This window comes from Oncorhynchus gorbuscha, unplaced genomic scaffold (assembly GCF_021184085.1).
Source record: "Oncorhynchus gorbuscha isolate QuinsamMale2020 ecotype Even-year unplaced genomic scaffold, OgorEven_v1.0 Un_scaffold_3332, whole genome shotgun sequence".
Classification (NCBI taxonomy): Eukaryota; Metazoa; Chordata; class Actinopteri; order Salmoniformes; family Salmonidae; genus Oncorhynchus; species Oncorhynchus gorbuscha.
This window is the reverse complement of record NW_025747598.1, coordinates 7,491-28,600: the sequence shown is the minus strand read 5'-3', so window position 1 is coordinate 28,600 and position 21,110 is coordinate 7,491. Positions and strand designations below refer to the sequence as shown.

General features: G+C 45.5%; 2 protein-coding genes across 2 annotated transcripts; both read left to right on the top strand.

Annotated features, from left to right (window-relative positions):
- Positions 1–1,080: 1,080 nt before the first annotated feature.
- LOC124027528 (peroxisomal membrane protein PEX13-like) lies at positions 1,081–9,007 on the top strand. Its single transcript, XM_046339939.1, has 4 exons — positions 1,081–1,261; positions 1,750–2,525; positions 2,800–2,922; positions 7,315–9,007. Exons 1-4 carry the CDS (start codon positions 1,185–1,187, stop codon positions 7,719–7,721), a joined length of 1,383 nt encoding a protein of 460 aa, XP_046195895.1. The 5' UTR covers positions 1,081–1,184; the 3' UTR covers positions 7,722–9,007.
- A 611-nt stretch (positions 9,008–9,618) lies between these two features.
- On the top strand, positions 9,619–20,813 carry LOC124027529 (SANT and BTB domain regulator of class switch recombination-like). The gene is made up of 9 exons (XM_046339940.1): positions 9,619–9,936; positions 11,189–11,340; positions 12,219–12,396; positions 13,531–13,621; positions 13,935–14,176; positions 18,425–18,483; positions 19,930–20,090; positions 20,167–20,253; positions 20,467–20,813. The coding sequence occupies exons 2-9, from the start codon at positions 11,191–11,193 to the stop codon at positions 20,648–20,650; spliced, it is 1,152 nt and encodes a 383-aa protein (XP_046195896.1). The 5' UTR covers positions 9,619–9,936; positions 11,189–11,190; the 3' UTR covers positions 20,651–20,813.
- The last annotated feature ends 297 nt before the right edge of the window (positions 20,814–21,110 follow it).

Genomic DNA, 21,110 nt, shown 5'->3' with positions numbered 1-21,110 from the left:
TAGCTTTAAAACCAAACCAAATTATGGTATAATGCCAACAATGAAACAAGGGTTTACAACCCTTATACCTAAACCTGGTAAAGATGATATATAAAGACAATCTGCTCCCTGTGACTTTAATGTAGATGACAAGATGTAGATGACAAGATGTTTACCCACGTCATAGATAACAGACTGAAAGAGGGCATGACATTATTACTGATACTTAATCTGACCTATTAGATTACAGACATATGATTGATGATGTTTTTTTTTTTTCATTTATTTTTTATAAAGCTTTTGATAAGATTGAACACCCATGTATGTTACAAACACTGGAATATGTAGGTTTAGGTGAAAACAGTGTAAAGGTGATTGGAATGTTATACGATGGTAATAATAGTTCAGTATCTCTTCAACATGGAACATTAAATGATTTGAGTGAAGAGAGGAATTTGTTAAGGACAAAAAAAAACACATTTTCTTACCCTGCAAAAATAAATTGAACGTTATTTTAAGACAGTTAAATACTCTACTAACAAAAAATCTGTTAGAATTGTTAGTATATGCATGTCCCTTAAGGTCCTTGTGTAATTGTAATGTGATATTGTACCCCCTAGCTCGATTGTCCACTGTTTATAATCTATATATACGTTTGTTCCCTCGTGTACTTTCTGAATTGATTTGTTGTTAAAAAAAAAAAGTTTTAAAAAACAGACATGGACAATAAAAATGGTAAACGTTATTAGTATTGGTTCTGTCAGTCAAATACACCCATGGTGTTGCGTATTTTCGCTCCCAGTTCTCTCGGTTGAAAACACTGTCCCACCTCATCTTTGATACTTCAGTTTTATCTCCATCAGCCTCGGGACGACATGGAACGGAATAATGCAATGGAGCCGAAGCCCTCTAGGCTCTACTAATCAACGCCGAAAAGATACAACAACTTCAAAAACGTTAAACTTGCCCAGTAAGAATGAAAATACAATATAAAATGCGTTATAAAATAAATCCTCTCTGGCTTTATGTTTTTAAACCAATTATGTATTGTTTCAAACGTTTTCCGTATCGTCTTATTGATTATTTTGGTCTGGCACACAGGAGCCAGCCATGGAGCGAGATATGTAGCAATTTGCTAGTTTACTACCGGGGGGGAAGTGAAGGGAAAACGGTTAAAAACGGTGTAACTTCAGACAATCTGTACGATGGCATCGCAGCCTCCTCCTAAACCTTGGGAAAGGCGGATTCCAGGAGCAGCCATGAGTGCACCAGTTAACTATCGGTAAACAACTTATTGCTTTACTTGACGAGTTGTTGTCTATGGACTAACTATGTGTGAGTTAGCTAGCTAGCTAGCGTTAGCCTCTAATATAGGCCCGGGCCCTAACTAGGTCGGAGCTTGTTGTTTTGCGTTTGCCTGGCGGACACAACTAGCTAGATGTCAATATTTGACATTAGTTTAGTATTGGACTGTTATTGGATAATAACCCACCGAGTTTCAATGTAGTTAACGTTGTACCGTTAAGTAGTTAGCTAACGTCGTTACCTGTGACTGGCATGTCGTTTGTTTTGTTTTCTAGCTAAGGTTAGCTAATAGAGACAACCCATTGCAACACTCCTAGGTTGCTCCCTTTAACTACGAAACCAAAGGAAACTAGTTTTGAGGCGTTTAAAAAAAACATTTTAAAAAAACGTTTTGACAACACGAACACGTGATTGAATTGAATGTTCACTGTTTTATAAGTTATGCCCTTCTTTCCAATCCACCAGGTCGACTGACTTTGCCCCACCAGGTCCCTCCACCCCCGGCCTCTCTGGTCCCGCAGGTCCTCCCGTCTTGACCCGCATGGTGCCCCCGGTCCCCCCTCGCCCTGTCCAGTCCATCCAGTCCTACCGTCCCTCCTACGGCTCCTTCCCTGGCTCCTCCTACAACCCCTATGGTAGCTCCAGCCTCTACGGTGGAGCATACAGCCCCTACAGTCCCTACAGTGGTGGCTATGGCATGGGAGGGGGGCTCGGTGGGGGCCTTGGTGGGAGCCTGGGCTACAGCCGCTTCGGCCAAACCGGTAGTGAAGACGTGGCGCCCAGTCGGTTTGTCCAACAGGCAGAGGAGAGCAGCCGTGGCGCCTTCCAGTCCATTGAGAGCATTGTCCAAGCCTTCACCTCGGTCAGCATGATGATGGACGCCACCTTCTCGGCCGTCTACAACAGCTTCCGAGCCGTGCTGGATGTAGCCAACCACCTGACACGGTTACGGATGCACTTTACCAAGGTTCTGTCGGCCTTTGCCCTGGTGCGCACCCTGCGCTACCTGTACCGCCGCATACAGAGGATGCTGGGGCTGAGGCGGGACGGTGAGGTGGAGGACCTGTGGGCAGACAGTGAAGGAGCTGTTCTGGCGACCAGAGGTGCTGGAGCCGCAATGGAAGACCCCAGAGCCGGAGCGGTCAAGTCGTGGCCCATCTTCCTTTTTCTGGCTGTGGTCCTAGGAGGGCCCTATCTCATCTGGAAGCTGCTGAGCTCTGCCCAGGGGCCCGAGGAGAGCGGTGAGACTCCTTACTGTCTGTGTGTGGGCTCTCCTGAATGTCCTTTGTCTCTCTGACTGCCTGTCTATTAACCACAGTTTCGTGACCTCTAACAGATGGGTCAGGGTTTATCTGAACATGCACTGTTAATCTGGCTCTGTGTATGCTCATAAGAAAGATGAGTGTGCTACATACATTTTTTTGTTACGTTAATCAACATCTTACATTTTTACTTCATTAATATTCCCTACAAGGACTATATAATTACATTTTGATTGATTAAATCCCTATGCAGCTACCAACTGGGCTAGTGGGGAGGATGACCATGTGGTCGCCAGGGCGGAGTATGACTTCACAGCTGCGTCGGAGGAGGAGCTCTCACTGAATGCTGGAGACATGCTCAACCTGGCTCCTAAGGGTAAGAAACTAGGAGGAGAGGGGGAATCCAACCAGCACCCTGCTCTAACCTAGTGTTTCTCAACTCCAGGCCTCCACTACTCCCAACAGTTCACCTATTTTATTGTAGCCCCGGACACCTCATTCAACTTGTTAGCTTGTCGTCAAGCCTTCGATGAGTTGAATCGGCTATGTTTGTCCGTAACTTCACATTGACGTAGTTGAGCGGAGACGAGAGTGGGCGGAGTGGACCTCTGACTACATCTAGTCGCTGTCAGTCGATACGAGGAAACGGTCAGTAGTTGCGTTAGATTAACATTTTATTATAAAGGAAAGGGTTTTAAGAATTTTAATTTTTGCAGGTATCGACTCTCAGCGACTTCGATGTAGTCGGAAATACAGTGGTGATGAGACTTGTCTTGTTTGTGCCTGTGAGGTGAAGGGCTGCAGTCCAAACCCACTCAGTCCTCGCGCTAGCTTTTTTTGGTTGCAGTCTGCCGTGAAGCGTTCATCCATGTATACGTCCAGCTACATCAGTCCAGCTACAGTTTCAGATATAAGTTTCTAATTTTGTCAGTTTTCATTGCAAGTTAAAGCTTACTGTTAGCTAGCTAGCTGACGTTAGACGGTTGACTCGCCAGTTAACATTACGTTTATGATCTGTGTGTAGTAATGTTGCAACCATGCTCTCGACGGTGCAGCTGTAGAACTGTCTGAGGACCCATGCTAAAGGTCTTACACACACTGGCTACGGAGACCCTGATCACACAGTTGTCTGGAACAGCTGGTGCTCTCATACATGCTTCAGTGTTGCTTGCCTCAAAGCGAGCATAAAAGGCATTTAGCCTGTCTGGTAGGCTCGCGTCACTGGGCTAATTGTGGCTGCGTTTTTCTTTGTAGTCTGTGGCAAGCCGTGCCACATCAGACGCGCGTCAGAGCCGGTGTAGTAGGATTCAATCTCAGTCCTGTATTGACGCTTTGCCTGTTTGATTGTTCATCTGAGGGCGTTCCGGAATTTCTTTTAAGTGTCCGAATTAGTGTCCCGCTCCTTGAGAGCGGCAGTTCTAGCCTTTAGCTCAGTGCGGAAGTTGCCTGTAACCCATGGCTTCTGGTTGGGATATATACGTACGGTCACTGTGGAGACTCATCGATGCACTTATTGGTGAAGCCGGTGACTGAGGTGGTATACTCCTCAATGCCATTGGATGAATCCCGGGAACATATTCCAGTCTGTGCTAGCAAAACAGTCCTGTAGCTTAGCATCTGCGTCATCTGACCATTTCCATATTGAGCGAGCCACTGTTCCTCCCTGCTGTAGTTTTGGCTTGTAAGCAGGATCAGGAGGATATAATTATGGTCAGATTTGCCCGAGTAAAGGTCTAAAGTAAAAAAAAAAAAATGATATCATTTTTATTTTTTGTCTGGTTGCACATTTGACATGCTGGTAGAAATGAGGTAGAATGGATTTAAGTTTGCCTGCGTTAAGGTCCCCGGCCAAGGTAGCGAAGTATAAAAGCCCTGACTTCTGCAGAGGCCATTTCACCGTAAATGCTGCACGGCCAATGCAGATGTCGGTTTGATCATTATGGTGGAATATTGCAAGATTATCTTGTAATACTTTTTATTGCATCAAATGGTTGTTTTATACAACACAATAGAGGATTCTTATAACTATTGTGTGTTCTACTGAGGATGGGCCTCTGGGAGATAACACTGACAGGAGATTTACAATGTCTTCTGGGTGATAAAACCTAAAGAGCATTCCAGAGCATGAGTTAATGTTTATGTTCCATATGGTACCAGGAAGAGTTGGCTCCAGACACTCGTTTCTACACAATACACTGTTTTCACAGCAGATACTGTCTGCTGTGAATTATAGGTTTCTTTCATACAAATCTTAACCTTGTGACCCATTCTATATATCTGTTCGTCATGTAGGTTGAAAGGGTTGTAATCTAAGCTAATGAAGACCTTTGTACTTTTCTCTCGGGGGGGGGGGGGTACTCAACGAATCACCTGAGGGTGATTCGTCGACCAGCCATCGCTATTGCAAAGCTCTCACTAATAAAGATTTAGTTTGTGTAACTCTGACATGTGTTTGTCTCCTCATTTGATCATCCAGAAATGAACCACCACACCATGCAGCATCTTTAAATGTTCATTCTAATGGGTCTATTTGCCCAACATTGGAATGATATTCTATTATTTCCATAACCTAAATAATTTGTTTGTGATGCCTAGCGAACCATATCATTGTTTGTGATGCCTAGCGAACCATATCATTGTTTGTGATGCCTAGCGAACCATATCATTGTTTGTGATGCCTAGCGAACCATATCATTGTTTGTGATGCCTAGCGAACCATATCATTGTTTGAAACCTGGATGTTTTCCATAGCCCTTCCTTGTTTCTGTTGGCTATTAAAAATCTGTCCATAGAAAAAAAAAAATCTTCTACTGTCAAAGGCAGTGAGACACAATCCTATTGTTGCACCTTCAGATATTCCCTCCTTTCTTAGTTTTTCTACCATTAGGCTGAATATCCATCTCTGTCTCTTTATTACAAACCATTGGCGTCAGGTGCGTGTTTGAGAACGGTGTTCTCCTGTAATAGAATTTTGGAACATTTGACGTAAATGGGTGAGACGAGTGAACAAATTGCTGTGTTTGTAACTGTCCCAACGTCTGTTTTGAACCGTCCCAGACACTTCTTATTTATTTTTCGTTCTGGAGACGACAGGAAGCCTTTATTTCTGGGGGGGGGGGGATAGCGCGCAGTAGTGTGTTGGAGCATATCTTACAAGACATCTACCCTTAACACCTTCTCTGTAACCATAGTAGCAGAGTGTTTGGGCTCTGACATCACCTTCTCTGTAACCATAGTAGCAGAGTGTTTGGGCTCTGACATCACCTTCTCTGTAACCATAGTAGCAGAGTGTTTGGGCTCTGACATCACCTTCTCTGTAGTCCATAGTAGCAGAGTGTTTGGGCTCTGACATCACCTTCTCTGTAGTCCATAGTAGCAGAGTGTTTGGGCTCTGACATCACCTTCTCTGTAGTCCATAGTAGCAGAGTGTTTGGGCTCTGACATCACCTTCTCTGTAGTCCATAGTAGCAGAGTGTTTGGGCTCTGACATCACCTTCTCTGTAGTCCATAGTAGCAGAGTGTTTGGGCTCTGACATCACCTTCTCTGTAGTCCATAGTAGCAGAGTGTTTGGGCTCTGACATCACCTTCTCTGTAGTCCATAGTAGCAGAGTGTTTGGGCTCTGACATCACCTTCTCTGTAGTCCATAGTAGCAGAGTGTTTGGGCTCTGACATCACCTTCTCTGTAACCATAGTAGCAGAGTGTTTGGGCTCTGACATCACCTTCTCTGTAGTCCATAGTAGCAGAGTGTTTGGGCTCTGACATGGGGCACGTGGGAGGTTCCCCCGGCCTCACACGCAGGTAGTGCTTAGTTAGGGTGGTTAGAAACATCACAGATACAACCCACAGACTCTTAGACCTACTCATCCACACACGGATATAGGTCCCCCCCCCCACACACACACACACACACACACACACATGCATTAACGGTTTTGACAGCCAAAAAGTGTCACACCCCCACACACATGTACGGTGACCATGTTTCATATCAGCCCACGCTTTCTCTCTCTTTCTGCCTCTCTCGCTCTCTGTCTGTGTTCTCTCTTCAAGGGGCTTTATTGGCTTTGGAAACATGTTTTGCATTGGCTAAGCAAGTGAAATAGATAATAAACAAAAGTGAAATAATCAAATGAATAGTTAACATTGTACTCTCTGGATTCTCTCTGAGGCCATCCCTCCTAGTGTCACCATTGATGTCACCGCAGGTGGAAATATCTTGTGTGTGTGTGTGTAACGCAAACTTGAGAAACGACATTGTCAGGGCTCTGACTCAAGGGGGGGGGGAGGTTGACGTAGACTGCAGCCCTGGTAAAACCACAATGACGAGATAACAAGGAGGTAGGGTCCATACTTAGAGACGATTTACTAGAGTTTGTTTAATTTTGCAGTAGGCCTAGATCAATTAGTTACCAAAGACATCTTAAATCGATGAGTTGTTGATTTTCTACTGTGTGTATATCGGTATGATTTATCTACTGCATTGTTGGCCACTTTTTCTCATGTGCTCTGGTACCTCAGAGCCCCCTCCTTGTCTCTGCACTCACTTTTGTTCCGGCATCTTCTGATCTAGAAATGAAGTACTGCGGTTACCACAATATATGTTATCAGGGGGAAAGAGTGCTGGAGGCCTTGGGAGGAAGAAAGCTAGCACTGTATCAGGCAGGTCAACAGAATGCCATTCAGAATGGATTACATACTGAATGTGTTCCTGTTAACTAAGTCTGCTAAATGACCATGTTATATCCTCTCTCTCCCCTGTGTGTAGAGCATCAACCCAGGGTGCGTGGGTGGCTGCTGGCCAGTGTAGACGGCCAGACCACAGGCCTCATACCTGCCAACTACGTCAAGGTCCTGGGGAAGAGGAGAGGCAGGAAGCACGCTGAGCTGGAGAGGCTGGCCCAGGTTCAGGCCCAGCAAGGGAACCCACTGGGCACCACCCTTCAAGCCCCACAGCCTAACCTGGCTACGGGCCCAGTGCCAACTCTATCCCCAGGCTTGGTTTCAGGCCTCGGCCCAGCTGAAGCCGTCCCAGTAACTATCCCAGAGGAGCTGCTGGAGAGCGTGTACAGGGAAACGCCAGCTGGTTACAGCAGCCTGGGTCTGGGTGTATTGCCCAGCACCACGACAGCTTCGAGCACAGTGCTCACCATACCAGAGAAGATAGACCTGTGATGTCTGACTTTGTTTTCCCACACATCCGTTGAGGCTGTACGTGGTTTGTTGAGGAGCTGTTCTGTAGAGCTCGGTCACGTCCAGCAGTAGGGAAACACTTGATCTACGTCCAGAAGGTGATTAATGTTCACAATTCAGTGGCTTTGGTTTGACATTTAATCTGCCTGGAAGCAACTAGTGAGGTTGGTATATGAGGTATTGAGTACCTGGATCAAAGAGAAGTGGTTGTCTGTCAGACATCTGGATATGAGTGTTTCCAGGACACCATCTTGGTTTGGCCGTCTTGTCAGTGGTTATCTAGACCAACCTATACCTATCCTGTACCAGCCTTGTCAGTACGGTCACACTACGTTTTAGCCCAATAATGATGCATATTTAAATGTTTTTGATATAGATTTATTTAATTAACAGTGAATGAGTACATTAAGATCCAATGAAGCACGCTAAGAGATTATGTGAATATTGCATCGTTTGATGTTGACGGGACAAAGCCATAATATTATGTTTCTGCAATTCACCGTTTTGTTCCAAGTTAATGTCGATGGTTTGATATTTAAAGATAAATTCATAGGAATAGAAGCTCTAACCCTGGTAATTTGACTGGTACAACTCACAATGGCTGCCTGATTGTGACTCAATCGTTTCCATGGTATTTTGGAATGTTCTATCAACTGCTGGGTTGCCACGGTAATGTGAAACATTTATTCAAATGATGTGGCTCATACAATGGCATGTAATTGTTTCTGTATTGTCAGTTGAGTTGACATCACAGCCCCAATTTGAAGGGTACACTTCCTACTTGTACTTCCTGGCATGGGTCTAGGTTGAAGAGGGGAATATTTTAAAACCTAGGCATGGGTACACTCAATGTCTACCAGTCCACCTATTATAATATAATAATATATAATTGACTAGGAGACTATTTCTATGGATAAATTACTATCAAGGTTCAGATTTGGTTCTAATGGAAGGATTGACTTGGTTTTAAATCGGTGTTAATATGGTTGTAAAATGTTGTTTGAAATTCGGGAATGGTCCAAACTATATCTTGAATGTTCTGTAAAAATGTCCTAAATATTCAAAGTGAAGTTTTGAACTTGGAAAATTGAACTATCCAATATCAAGATCTATAAAATCAAGAAGATTTGTTGAATGCATCTGTAAGAACTGAAATAGCCAGTCCTCATCTTGGTGTTTCAGTGGCATTTTAAGTCCTCACTCTCCTGAAAAACTGTAATTATGTAAATACAATTATTTTGGAAATAAACATTTTCAAAACCTGAAAAGTGGCCTTTGGCTTTTTCTTACTAAGAAATGAAAAACATATTATACACATCACATGGCAAATTAATTGGTAACTGTTAACCTGTTTTAGTTTTATATCATTGGATGTTAATTGTTTTGAAAATATAATGCGTCCATTATAACAAGGTTAAACACGTGGTTACACACCAAGGCTTGTTGCAGTGGAGGAGGGTGATGAGGAAGAGGAAGACAACTAAGATGTGGAATGATCATTTTCCTACATTATCTGGACAAAGACGTTAGTTCAATTGCAATCATAGCCTAAAGATCTATATGTTATTACATTCTACATCTTATAAATCAGTTGACAAGCTCGACAGACGCCTAATGAAATGCATGATGTCTCTAAGAGGGAGATAGATCTCAACTTGTGTAATATGTCAATTTAACAATATGTCAATTTAACAATATGTCAATTTAACAATATGTCAATATGTCAATTTAACAATATGTCAATTTAACAATATGTCTATTCAGTTTGCTTTGAATACATTTGTGGAAAGTTGTTGGGGGGGAACAAAAAACACGTGGTGACCCACCCTGCCGGATACAAAGTCATTTCCCTTCATTTGATTCATCCGAAAAGGGCCCTTCTGTCGCTAAGCAACCCGGGACGCGCAGCTGCTGCACTGCGGCACCGGAAAAAGAAGCGGAATCAACGCAACAGAATATTCTGTTTGGGGACGACGACGACGTTACAACGACCGGCGGTTCGTTATCTAAACGTCATTACCGAGCGTTTTAGGGTGTTTCCATCCCGTATGCAATGCTGATTGACTGTCTTGTCTGTCCGTCAACTCGTCCCCGGGATGATACTGCAGAGAGAGTGCCGCTAGCTCGGTAGCAGCATTAAGCGTTAACCGTGGATGACGGCTACGGTACACCGGAACGTCCTATCATCATTGAATCAGTAAGATGCAAGATAACCGTACAGCCAACTAGATACTATAATACAAACGTATCGTATTTAGCTTCTAGTACAGTGATGTGCACTATAGGTAGCTAGCTTGCTAGAATAAGCTGTTGACAAAAAACAAATGCCATTACATTTGGGTTGGAAAGTTAGACTCCAAGTCAAAGGGGCCTTCCAAGGGACGACAATCCATCCTTGTTACAAGAAGATAATGTGTGTGCGCTGTTCACCGCGTATGCCATTGACAGTCAGCTGTTCAATGACAACGGTGGGACAAAGTAGGAGAAGCCTATACCAGAATTTAGTTTAGAGATGCTGTTGGGTTGTCAAGGCTTTCTATACATGCTCTTGTTATTCTTATGTATCTGTGTCAAGTAGACCGTCCCATTTACTATTGTCGATTGAAGAAACCGCAGCTTCCTGTGCGCATAAAGTCGCCTCCACCCTTGTATGATGGTGTCATATCACTGAGTCTAACCTTTAACAGAATAATGCTCTGATCTCTCACCCTTCAGACGTAATAATGTATGATGGTGTCATATCACTGAGTACCTTTAACAGAATAATGCTCTGATCTCTCACCCCTCAGACGTAATAATGTATGATAATGTCATATCACTGAGTACCTTTAACAGAATAATGCTCTGATCTCTCACCCTTCAGACGTAATAATGTATGATGGTGTCATATCACTGAGTACCTTTAACAGAATAATGCTCTGATCTCTCACCCTTCAGACGTAATAATGTATGATGGTGTCATATCACTGAGTACCTTTAACAGAATAATGCTCTGATCTCTCACCCCTCAGACGTAATAATGTATGATGGTGTCATATCACTGAGTACCTTTAACAGAATAATGCTCTGATCTCTCACCCCTCAGACGTAATAATGTATGATGGTGTCATATCACTGAGTACCTTTAACAGAATAATGCTCTGATCTCTCACCCCTCAGACGTAATAATGTATGATGGTGTCATATCACTGAGTACCTTTAACAGAATAATGCTCTGATCTCTCACCCCTCAGACGTAATAATGTATGATAATGTCATATCACTGAGTACCTTTAACAGAATAATGCTCTGATCTCTCACCCCTCAGACGTAATAATGTATGATAATGTCATATCACTGAGTACCTTTAACAGAATAATGCTCTGATCTCTCACCCTTCAGACGTAATAATGTATGATAATGTCATATCGCTGAGTCAACTTTGATCTCTCACCCTTACCTGCTGACAGACATGAGTCGTTACTGCACCCTGAACAACAACTTTCCCAATGAAAACAACCTCCTGGTCCTGGACATGGTGCTGAGCTCTCTCTGGAGCGTTCCACAGCCCATCAACTGGGACAACGTGGCCATGCTGGTCCCTGGCTTCACACCCAAGGAGGTAAGCTCTACATGCACTGCACATTGGGACAATAAACATAGTGATTGATTGAAACTATAGTAGCTAACGGCTACAGTGCGAACCCGGGTCTCCCAGTCTGTAGGCAAGCTTGCTAACCACTGCTCCCACTAAGGAGAGATCGTAAAAGGCTATTAGCCTGGTCTGAGATCTGTCTGAGTGGTCTTACCAACTCCCTATGGTCACTGTTTGGCGTGACGGGTAGCCTCGAGGTAAGAGTTTTAAGCCTGTAATCTAAATTTGGAATCCTAGAGCCGACAAGGTGAACAATCTGCCGCTGTGCTCTTCAGCAAGGCACTTTAACCGCAATTGCTCCAGGGACGCTGGAAAATGGTGACCCTAGACTTGACCCCACGGTCCACGTCTGTTCCAGGGGGAGTTGGGATATGACCCCACGGTCCACGTCTGTTTCAGGGGGAGTTGGGATATGACCCCACGGTCCACGTCTGTTTCAGGGGGAGTTGGGATATGACCCCACGGTCCACGTCTGTTTCAGGGGGAGTTGGGATATGACCCCACGGTCCACGTCTGTTTCAGGGGGAGTTGGGATATGACCCCACGGTCCACGTCTGTTCCAGGGGGAGTTGGGATATGACCCCACGGTCCACGTCTGTTCCAGGGGGAGTTGGGATATGACCAGAAACACATTTCCATTGCACTTGTACACGTGTGTCACATGATACATAGAAACGCCCACCAATCTCTGTTGTCAGCTGTACTATAACTGAGTTGAGTTTGGACTGCTGTTGAATGTTGTCCTGGGGTTACCGGAACCCAGATGATGTGGTCTGAGGGTTGTTGTTGTTATCATGGTATAGCAGTGACATGGTTGCCATGGTGATTGTCGTGCCTACCTTCAGTGTGCGCAGAGGTTCGAGGAGCTGAAGAGCACCGGAGGGTTCCATCACGTGGACGACCAATGCAACGCGCTGACGGCAGAAGGCTCCTCCCCTGTGGACTACATCAAATCCACACTATTGGACACCACGGGAGACGTGGGGGAGACGCGGACCAATCAGAGCTCCATCTCAGGGACGGGTGAGGCTGACTGGTGTTGATGTGCTAGTGCTTCTGTAGTGGTCTGGGGAACTATGTCTGTGATGATGAGCCTGTCTAACGTAGGAGCTGCTGGGGGTCAGCCTGCCTAACGTAGGAGCTGCTGAGGGTCAGCCTGTCTAACGTAGGAGCTGCTGGGGGTCAGCCTGTCTAACGTAGGAGCTGCTGAGGGTCAGCCTGTCTAACGTAGGAGCTGCTGAGGGTCAGCCTGTCTAACGTAGGAGCTGCTGAGGGTCAGCCTGTCTAACGTAGGAGCTGCTGGGGGTCAGCCTGTCTAACGTAGGAGCTGCTGGGGGTCATCCTGTCTAACGTAGGAACTGCTGGGGGTCAGCCTGCCTAATGTAGGAGCTGCTGGGGGTCAGCCTGCCTAATGTAGGAGCTGCTGAGGGTCAGCCTGTCTAACGTAGGAGCTGCTGGGGGTCAGCCTGTCTAACGTAGGAGCTGCTGGGGGTCAGCCTGTCTAACGTAGGAGCTGCTGAGGGTCAGCCTGCCTAACGTAGGAGCTGCTGAGGGTCAGCCTGCCTAACGTAGGAGCTGCTGAGGGTCAGCCTGCCTAACGTAGGAGCTGCTGAGGGTCAGCCTGCCTGTAGTATTATAATAATGAGACTATATAGGTATATAGGTCCTGGATGGCAGGGAGCTCAGCCCCAGTGGTGTACTGGGCCGTGCGCACCACCCTCTGTAGCAGAGAGAGCAGTCTATGGGCTGGGGTATATAGGTCCTGGATGGCAGCACCACCCTCTGTAGCAGAGAGAACAGTCTATGGGCTGGGGTATATAGGTGCTGGATGGCAGCACCACCCTCTGTAGCAGAGAGAACAGTCTATGGGCTGGGGTATATAGGTCCTGGATGGCAGCACCACCCTCTGTAGCAGAGAGAACAGTCTATGGGCTGGGGTATATAGGTCCTGGATGACAGCACCACCCTCTGTAGCGTCCTTGTGATCGAGGGCGGTGCAGTTGCCATACCAAGAGGTGATGCAGCCAGTCAGATGCTAAAGTTCTGCGTCCAATGTAGCAGGCAGTAAGACCTGAAGACTCATCATGTCTGAATATCGAGGCTTTAGTTCAGGGTCAGGGTTAGTCCACAGTCTTGTTTGGTGTTTCCACTCCCCAGGCCTGGCGGTGAACCCTTCCAGAGGAAGCTCGGTGGAGAAGGAGAGCAGGGAGTCTGCAGAGGAGGGCGAGAAGCCCCAGGAGGGGAAAGGGTGAGTGCCTGGTCTAACTACCGTCAAACAGAAATGCACTGTTAACCAGTCCAGCTCATGTCAAGGTGATCAAAGAGTTTCATAGAGCAAGATCAAGAACTTAGTCTGCTAACAAATACTCAAATGTACTCTAATACAAAAATCAAGAGTTATTCCTCTCTGTCTCTGTGTGTGTCTGCCTGCCTGTCTGCCTGCCTGTCTGCCTGCCTGTCTGCCTGCCTGTCTGCCTGCCTGTCTGCCTGTCTGCCTGCCTGTCTGCCTGCCTGTCTGCCTGTCTGTCTGTCTGCCTGCCTGTATCTCTCTCCCCACGCAGGCCCAATATGGTGATCCACGTGTGTGACGAGGCTAAGAACCTGAAGCAGGACTTCATGTGTCCCCGTGACCTTCTGATCAACGAGATGCGTTACTTTGCTGAGTACCTCTCTGTTGACACCCAGCGCTGGGAGGAGGTGGACATCTCTGTGCACTGTGACGTGCAGATCTTCGACTGGCTCATGAACTACGTCAAGAGGCACAAAATGGCCGTCGATGGCAACCATGACAAACCCAAGCTCGGTAAAGAGTTGAATATCTGCTCTCGCATCAGACGTACTGTAGCTACATACACCGATGCCTGTACAGTACCATACCATCACTTACCTGGGCGTGGCAAATGATCACCATGGAGACGACAGGGATGTGGTCACTAATAGCGGTGTGCTTGTTGGTCTGTCAGTGTGTTTGGTCAGTATGTGTTGCTTGTTGGTTGTGTGTTAACATCGGTTGTGTACGTGGTGTTTGTTGGTTGTGTGTACGTGGTGTTTGTTGGTTGTGTACGTGGTGTTTGTTGGTTGTGTACGTGGTGTTTGTTGGTTGTGTACGTGGTGTTTGTTGGTTGTGTACGTGGTGTTTGTTGGTTGTGTACGTGGTGTTTGTTGGTTGTGTACGTGGTGTTTGTTGGTTGTGTACGTGGTGTTTGTTGGTTGTGTGTTAACATCGGTTGTGTACGTGGTGTTTGTTGGTTGTGTGTACGTGGTGTTTGTTGGTTGTGTACGTGGTGTTTGTTGGTTGTGTACGTGGTGTTTGTTGGTTGTGTACGTGGTGTTTGTTGGTTGTGTACGTGGTGTTTGTTGGTTGTGTACGTGGTGTTTGTTGGTTGTGTACGTGGTGTTTGTTGGTTGTGTACGTGGTGTTTGTTGGTTGTGTGTTAACATTGGTTGTGTACGTGGTGTTTGTTAGTTGTGTACGTGGTGTTTGTTGGTTGTGTACGTGGTGTTTGTTGGTTGTGTGTTAACATTGGTTGTGTACGTGGTGTTTGTTGGTTGTGTACGTGGTGTTTGTTGGTTGTGTGTTAACATTGGTTGTGTACGTGGTGTTTGTTGGTTGTGTACGTGGTGTTTGTTGGTTGTGTGTTAACATCGGTTGTGTACGTGGTGTTTGTTGGTTGTGTGTTAACATCGGTTGTGTACGTGGTGTTTGTTGGTTGTGTACGTGGTGTTTGTTGGTTGTGTACGTGGTGTTTGTTGGTTGTGTACGTGGTGTTTGTTGGTTGTGTACGTGGTGTTTGTTGGTTGTGTACGTGGTGTTTGTTGGTTGTGTGTATGTGGTGTTTGTTGGTTGTGTACGTGGTGTTTGTTGGTTGTGTACGTGGTGTTTGTTGGTTGTGTACGTGGTGTTTGTTGGTTGTGTACGTGGTGTTTGTTGGTTGTGTACGTGGTGTTTGTTGGTTGTGTACGTGATGTTTGTTGGTTGTGTACGTGGTGTTTGTTGGTTGTGTACGTGGTGTTTGTTGGTTGTGTACGTGGTGTTTGTTGGTTGTGTACGTGGTGTTTGTTGGTTGTGTGTATGTGGTGTTTGTTGGTTGTGTACGTGGTGTTTGTTGGTTGTGTACGTGGTGTTTGTTGGTTGTGTACGTGGTGTTTGTTGGTTGTGTACGTGGTGTTTGTTGGTTGTGTACGTGGTGTTTGTTGGTTGTGTACGTGGTGTTTGTTGGTTGTGTACGTGGTGTTTGTTGGTTGTGTACGTGGTGTTTGTTGGTTGTGTACGTGGTGTTTGTTGGTTGTGTACGTGGTGTTTGTTGGTTGTGTACGTGGTGTTTGTTGGTTGTGTACGTGGTGTTTGTTGGTTGTGTACGTGGTGTTTGTTGGTTGTGTGTTAACATTGGTTGTGTACGTGGTGTTTGTTGGTTGTGTGTATGTGGTGTTTGTTGGTTGTGTACGTGGTGTTTGTTGGTTGTGTGTATGTGGTGTTTGTTGGTTGTGTACGTGGTGTTTGTTGGTTGTGTACGTGGTGTTTGTTGGTTGTGTACGTGGTGTTTGTTGGTTGTGTACGTGGTGTTTGTTGGTTGTGTACGTGGTGTTTGTTGGTTGTGTACGTGGTGTTTGTTGGTTGTGTACGTGGTGTTTGTTGGTTGTGTGTTAACATTGGTTGTGTACGTGGTGTTTGTTGGTTGTGTACGTGGTGTTTGTTGGTTGTGTATGTGGTGTTTGTTGGTTGTGTGTATGTGGTGTTTGTTGGTTGTGTATGTGGTGTTTGTTGGTTGTGTGTATGTGGTGTTTGTTGGTTGTGTGTATGTGGTGTTTGTTGGTTGTGTGTATGTGGTGTTTGTTGGTTGTGTACGTGGTGTTTGTTGGTTGTGTACGTGGTGTTTGTTGGTTGTGTACGTGGTGTTTGTTGGTTGTGTGTACGTGGTGTTTGTTGGTTGGTTACGTGGTGTTTGTTGGTTGTGTATGTGGTGTTTGTTGGTTGTGTGTTAACATTGGTTGTGTACGTGGTGTTTGTTGGTTGTGTACGTGGTGTTTGTTGGTTGTGTACGTGGTGTTTGTTGGTTGTGTGTACGTGGTGTTTGTTGGTTGTGTACGTGGTGTTTGTTGGTTGTGTACGTGGTGTTTGTTGGTTGTGTACGTGGTGTTTGTTGGTTGTGTACGTGGTGTTTGTTGGTTGTGTACGTGGTGTTTGTTGGTTGTGTACGTGGTGTTTGTTGGTTGTGTACGTGGTGTTTGTTGGTTGTGTGTATGTGGTGTTTGTTGGTTGTGTACGTGGTGTTTGTTGGTTGTGTGTATGTGGTGTTTGTTGGTTGGTTACGTGGTGTTTGTTGGTTGTGTACGTGGTGTTTGTTGGTTGGTTACGTGGTGTTTGTTGGTTGTGTGTATGTGGTGTTTGTTGGTTGTGTACGTGGTGTTTGTTGGTTGTGTGTTAACATCGGTTGTGTACATGGTGTTTGTTGGTTGTGTACGTGGTGTTTGTTGGTTGTGTACGTGGTGTTTGTTGGTTGTGTACATGGTGTTTGTTGGTTGTGTACGTGGTGTTTGTTGGTTGTGTACGTGGTGTTTGTTGGTTGTGTACGTGGTGTTTGTTGGTTGTGTGTATGTGGTGTTTGTTGGTTGGTTACGTGGTGTTTGTTGGTTGTGTACGTGGTGTTTGTTGGTTGTGTACGTGGTGTTTGTTGGTTGGTTACGTGGTGTTTGTTGGTTGTGTGTATGTGGTGTTTGTTGGTTGTGTACGTGGTGTTTGTTGGTTGTGTGTTAACATCGGTTGTGTACATGGTGTTTGTTGGTTGTGTACGTGGTGTTTGTTGGTTGTGTACGTGGTGTTTGTTGGTTGTGTACGTGGTGTTTGTTGGTTGTGTACGTGGTGTTTGTTGGTTGTGTGTTAACATTGGTTGTGTACGTGGTGTTTGTTGGTTGGTTACGTGGTGTTTGTTGGTTGTGTGTATGTGGTGTTTGTTGGTTGTGTACGTGGTGTTTGTTGGTTGTGTGTTAACATCGGTTGTGTACATGGTGTTTGTTGGTTGTGTACGTGGTGTTTGTTGGTTGTGTACGTGGTGTTTGTTGGTTGTGTACGTGGTGTTTGTTGGTTGTGTACGTGGTGTTTGTTGGTTGTGTACGTGGTGTTTGTTGGTTGTGCGTTAACATCGGTTGGTTACGTGGTGTTTGTTGGTTGTGTACGTGGTGTTTGTTGGTTGTGTACGTGGTGTTTGTTGGTTGTGTACGTGGTGTTTGTTGGTTGTGTGTTAACATTGGTTGTGTACGTGGTGTTTGTTAGTTGTGTACGTGGTGTTTGTTGGTTGTGTACGTGGTGTTTGTTGGTTGTGTACGTGGTGTTTGTTGGTTGTGTGTACGTGGTGTTTGTTGGTTGTGTGTTAACATTGGTTGTGTACGTGGTGTTTGTTAGTTGTGTACGTGGTGTTTGTTGGTTGTGTACGTGGTGTTTGTTGGTTGTGTACGTGGTGTTTGTTGGTTGTGTACGTGGTGTTTGTTGGTTGTGTACGTGGTGTTTGTTGGTTGTGTACGTGGTGTTTGTTGGTTGTGTACGTGGTGTTTGTTGGTTGTGCGTTAACATCGGTTGGTTACGTGGTGTTTGTTGGTTGTGTACGTGGTGTTTGTTGGTTGTGTACGTGGTGTTTGTTGGTTGTGTACGTGGTGTTTGTTGGTTGTGTGTTAACATTGGTTGTGTACGTGGTGTTTGTTAGTTGTGTACGTGGTGTTTGTTGGTTGTGTACGTGGTGTTTGTTGGTTGTGTACGTGGTGTTTGTTGGTTGTGTGTACGTGGTGTTTGTTGGTTGTGTGTTAACATTGGTTGTGTACGTGGTGTTTGTTAGTTGTGTACGTGGTGTTTGTTGGTTGTGTACGTGGTGTTTGTTGGTTGTGCGTTAACATCGGTTGGTTACGTGGTGTTTGTTGGTTGTGTACGTGGTGTTTGTTGGTTGTGTACGTGGTGTTTGTTGGTTGTGTACGTGGTGTTTGTTGGTTGTGTACGTGGTGTTTGTTGGTTGTGTGTTAACATTGGTTGTGTACGTGGTGTTTGTTGGTTGTGTGGTTACAGAGCCCAGCAATGTGATCTCAATCCTCATCTCCTCCGAGTTCTTGAAGATGGACACGTTAGTAAGTGTTGTAATGGCGGGAGCTGGGGTTGCTATGGCGGTTCCAATGTACCGTACGTTTCGGGGGCCCTGGTTTTCTGTTGTAGTTGAAAAACGAACGCAAAGTGGTTGAACTGAGGTTGGGGAAAAGGCTATTGGGAACCTTTTACAACAAAATAAAATATATTGGACTGATTTTTGGCGAGGAGTGAAACCTCTCGCTTCGCCTCTTCCTCTCTGCTACAGTAAATGAACCAGCAAGCTCTTGTTGGTCGTTGAATAAAATGGCACTCATGAACAAAACAGAAAACCAATCAGCTAATAGGCTTCTCTCTTCACTTTAGTCTGAAACAGAAAACGAAGGGCCTTTGGAACTCTCCACTTCCTGTTGCATGGTTACAGAAAACGAAGGGTCTTTGGAACGCTCCACTTCCTGTTGCATGGTTACAGAAAATGAATGGCCTTTGGAACGCTTCACTTCCTGTTGCATGGTTACAGAAAATGAAGGGACTTTGGAACGCTTCACTTCCTGTTGCATGGTTACAGAAAATGAAGGTTCTTTGGAACACTTCACTTCCTGTTGCATGGTTACAGAAAACGAAGAGCCTTTGGAACGCTTCACTTCCTGTTGCATGGTTACAGAAAATGAAGATTCTTTGGAACGCTTCACTTCCTGTTGCATGGTTACAGAAAACGAAGGGTCTTTGGAACGCTTCACTTCCTGTTGCATGGTTACCGTTACAGTTGTTTTTAGAAGTGTAACATGTTACTTTTATTGCAAGTGACACAGGACTTCCTGTGGCATTGAACAAACTCAATGACCTAATTATGTCAACCTGTCTTTTAGTTGTATACTGTACTGTCACATGTTGACCTCTCATAGGTGGAGGAGTGCATTCAGTCACATGTTGACCTCTCATAGGTGGAGGAGTGCATTCAGTCACATGTTGACCTCTCATAGGTGGAGGAGTGCATTCAGTCACATGTTGACCTCTCATAGGTGGAGGAGAGTATTCAGTCACATGTTGACCTCTCATAGGTGGAGGAGTGTATTCAGTCACATGTTGACCTCTCATAGGTGGAGGAGTGCATTCAGTCACATGTTGACCTCTCATAGGTGGAGGAGTGCATTCAGTCACATGTTGACCTCTCATAGGTGGAGGAGTGCATTCAGTCACATGTTGACCTCTCATAGATGGAGGAGTGCATTCAGTCACATGTTGACCTCTCATAGATGGAGGAGTGCATTCAGTCACATGTTGACCTCTCATAGGTGGAGGAGTGCATTCAGTCACATGTTGACCTCTCATAGGTGGAGGAGTGCATTCAGTCACATGTTGACCTCTCATAGATGGAGGAGTGCATTCAGTCACATGTTGACCTCTCATAGATGGAGGAGTGCATTCAGTCACATGTTGACCTCTCATAGGTGGAGGAGTGCATTCAGTCACATGTTGACCTCTCATAGGTGGAGGAGTGCATCCAGTACTGTCACAAGCACATGAGTGCCATCGTGGCCACACCCTGCAACATGAACTGCATCAACAGTAACCTGGCAGCGGACATGTCTGAGCTCTTCAGCCACAACGAGGCAGACGACATCACGGACAGAAAAGACAAGTTCAAAAGGTAGACCTAGTGATGTTGTCCTGGGAGACGGATCATTCTGCTTCAGCCAACACCTTTCTTTTCTCCCTTTCCTCAGTAAGTTATTCCAGAAGAAAATTGAGTGTCTCTTCGATCCTGACTATAAGAACCGGGACTCCCCAGGCAACGCAGCAACTCTGTACAGGTGTGTGGCAGCTCTGGGATGCGCGTCCGGCTGTCTGTCATTGGTCTTATTCATTTGGGCACAACAGAAAACCTTTTGCATCACAAAATGAAATATGAGCGTTTCTTACTGGCCAAGTGTAGGTCCAGATCCTTACCTGTTTAGTCCGTTTGGTTCCCAATGAATGCGACCTCATGTTAACCTCGCCTGACCACCACAACTTGTCTTTCCCAGGTGTGGTCTGTGCCTGAAACTGCTGACCAAGGACACAGAGCGGAAGATCTCCTGCATCCCAGGGAAGATCAACATCAACCCTCGAGGAGACATCACCTACACTCACAGCAGGTCCTGTACCACCCAGTTTACACCTTGGCTGTGGGTTCGATTCCCTCTGTGGCCACCCATAGGTAAAATGTAAGCGTGCAGGACTGTAAAGGGTCTATCAGAGTACCACATTTGGACGCCATATTGACACAGCAGTGTTCTAGAATATTGGACTGTTGTCTTTCATACTTTTTGAGTTCTCAGCGCAGCTCAAGCAATTTCTCCAACTGTCAACACATTCCAAACATTCCATTGAATAGAGGACGTGTACTGGAAAGTTGTTGGTTGGGATTTTTGGGGAGGTGCACGTTCGTGAGGTGCGTGGCCCCGCGGATGATGGTCTCCTAGCTGCGTAGCCATGTCCCAATGGGACCAACACCTCTCAGCGTCTGTGGACTGTGATTTACGGTTGTCGCTTTGGATAAAAACTGATGCTGTATTTATTTTTTTACCTTTTATTTAACTAGGCAAGTCAGTTAAGAACAAATTCTTATTTTCAATGACGGCCTAGGAACAATGGGTTAACTGCCTGTTCGGGGGCAGAACGACAGATT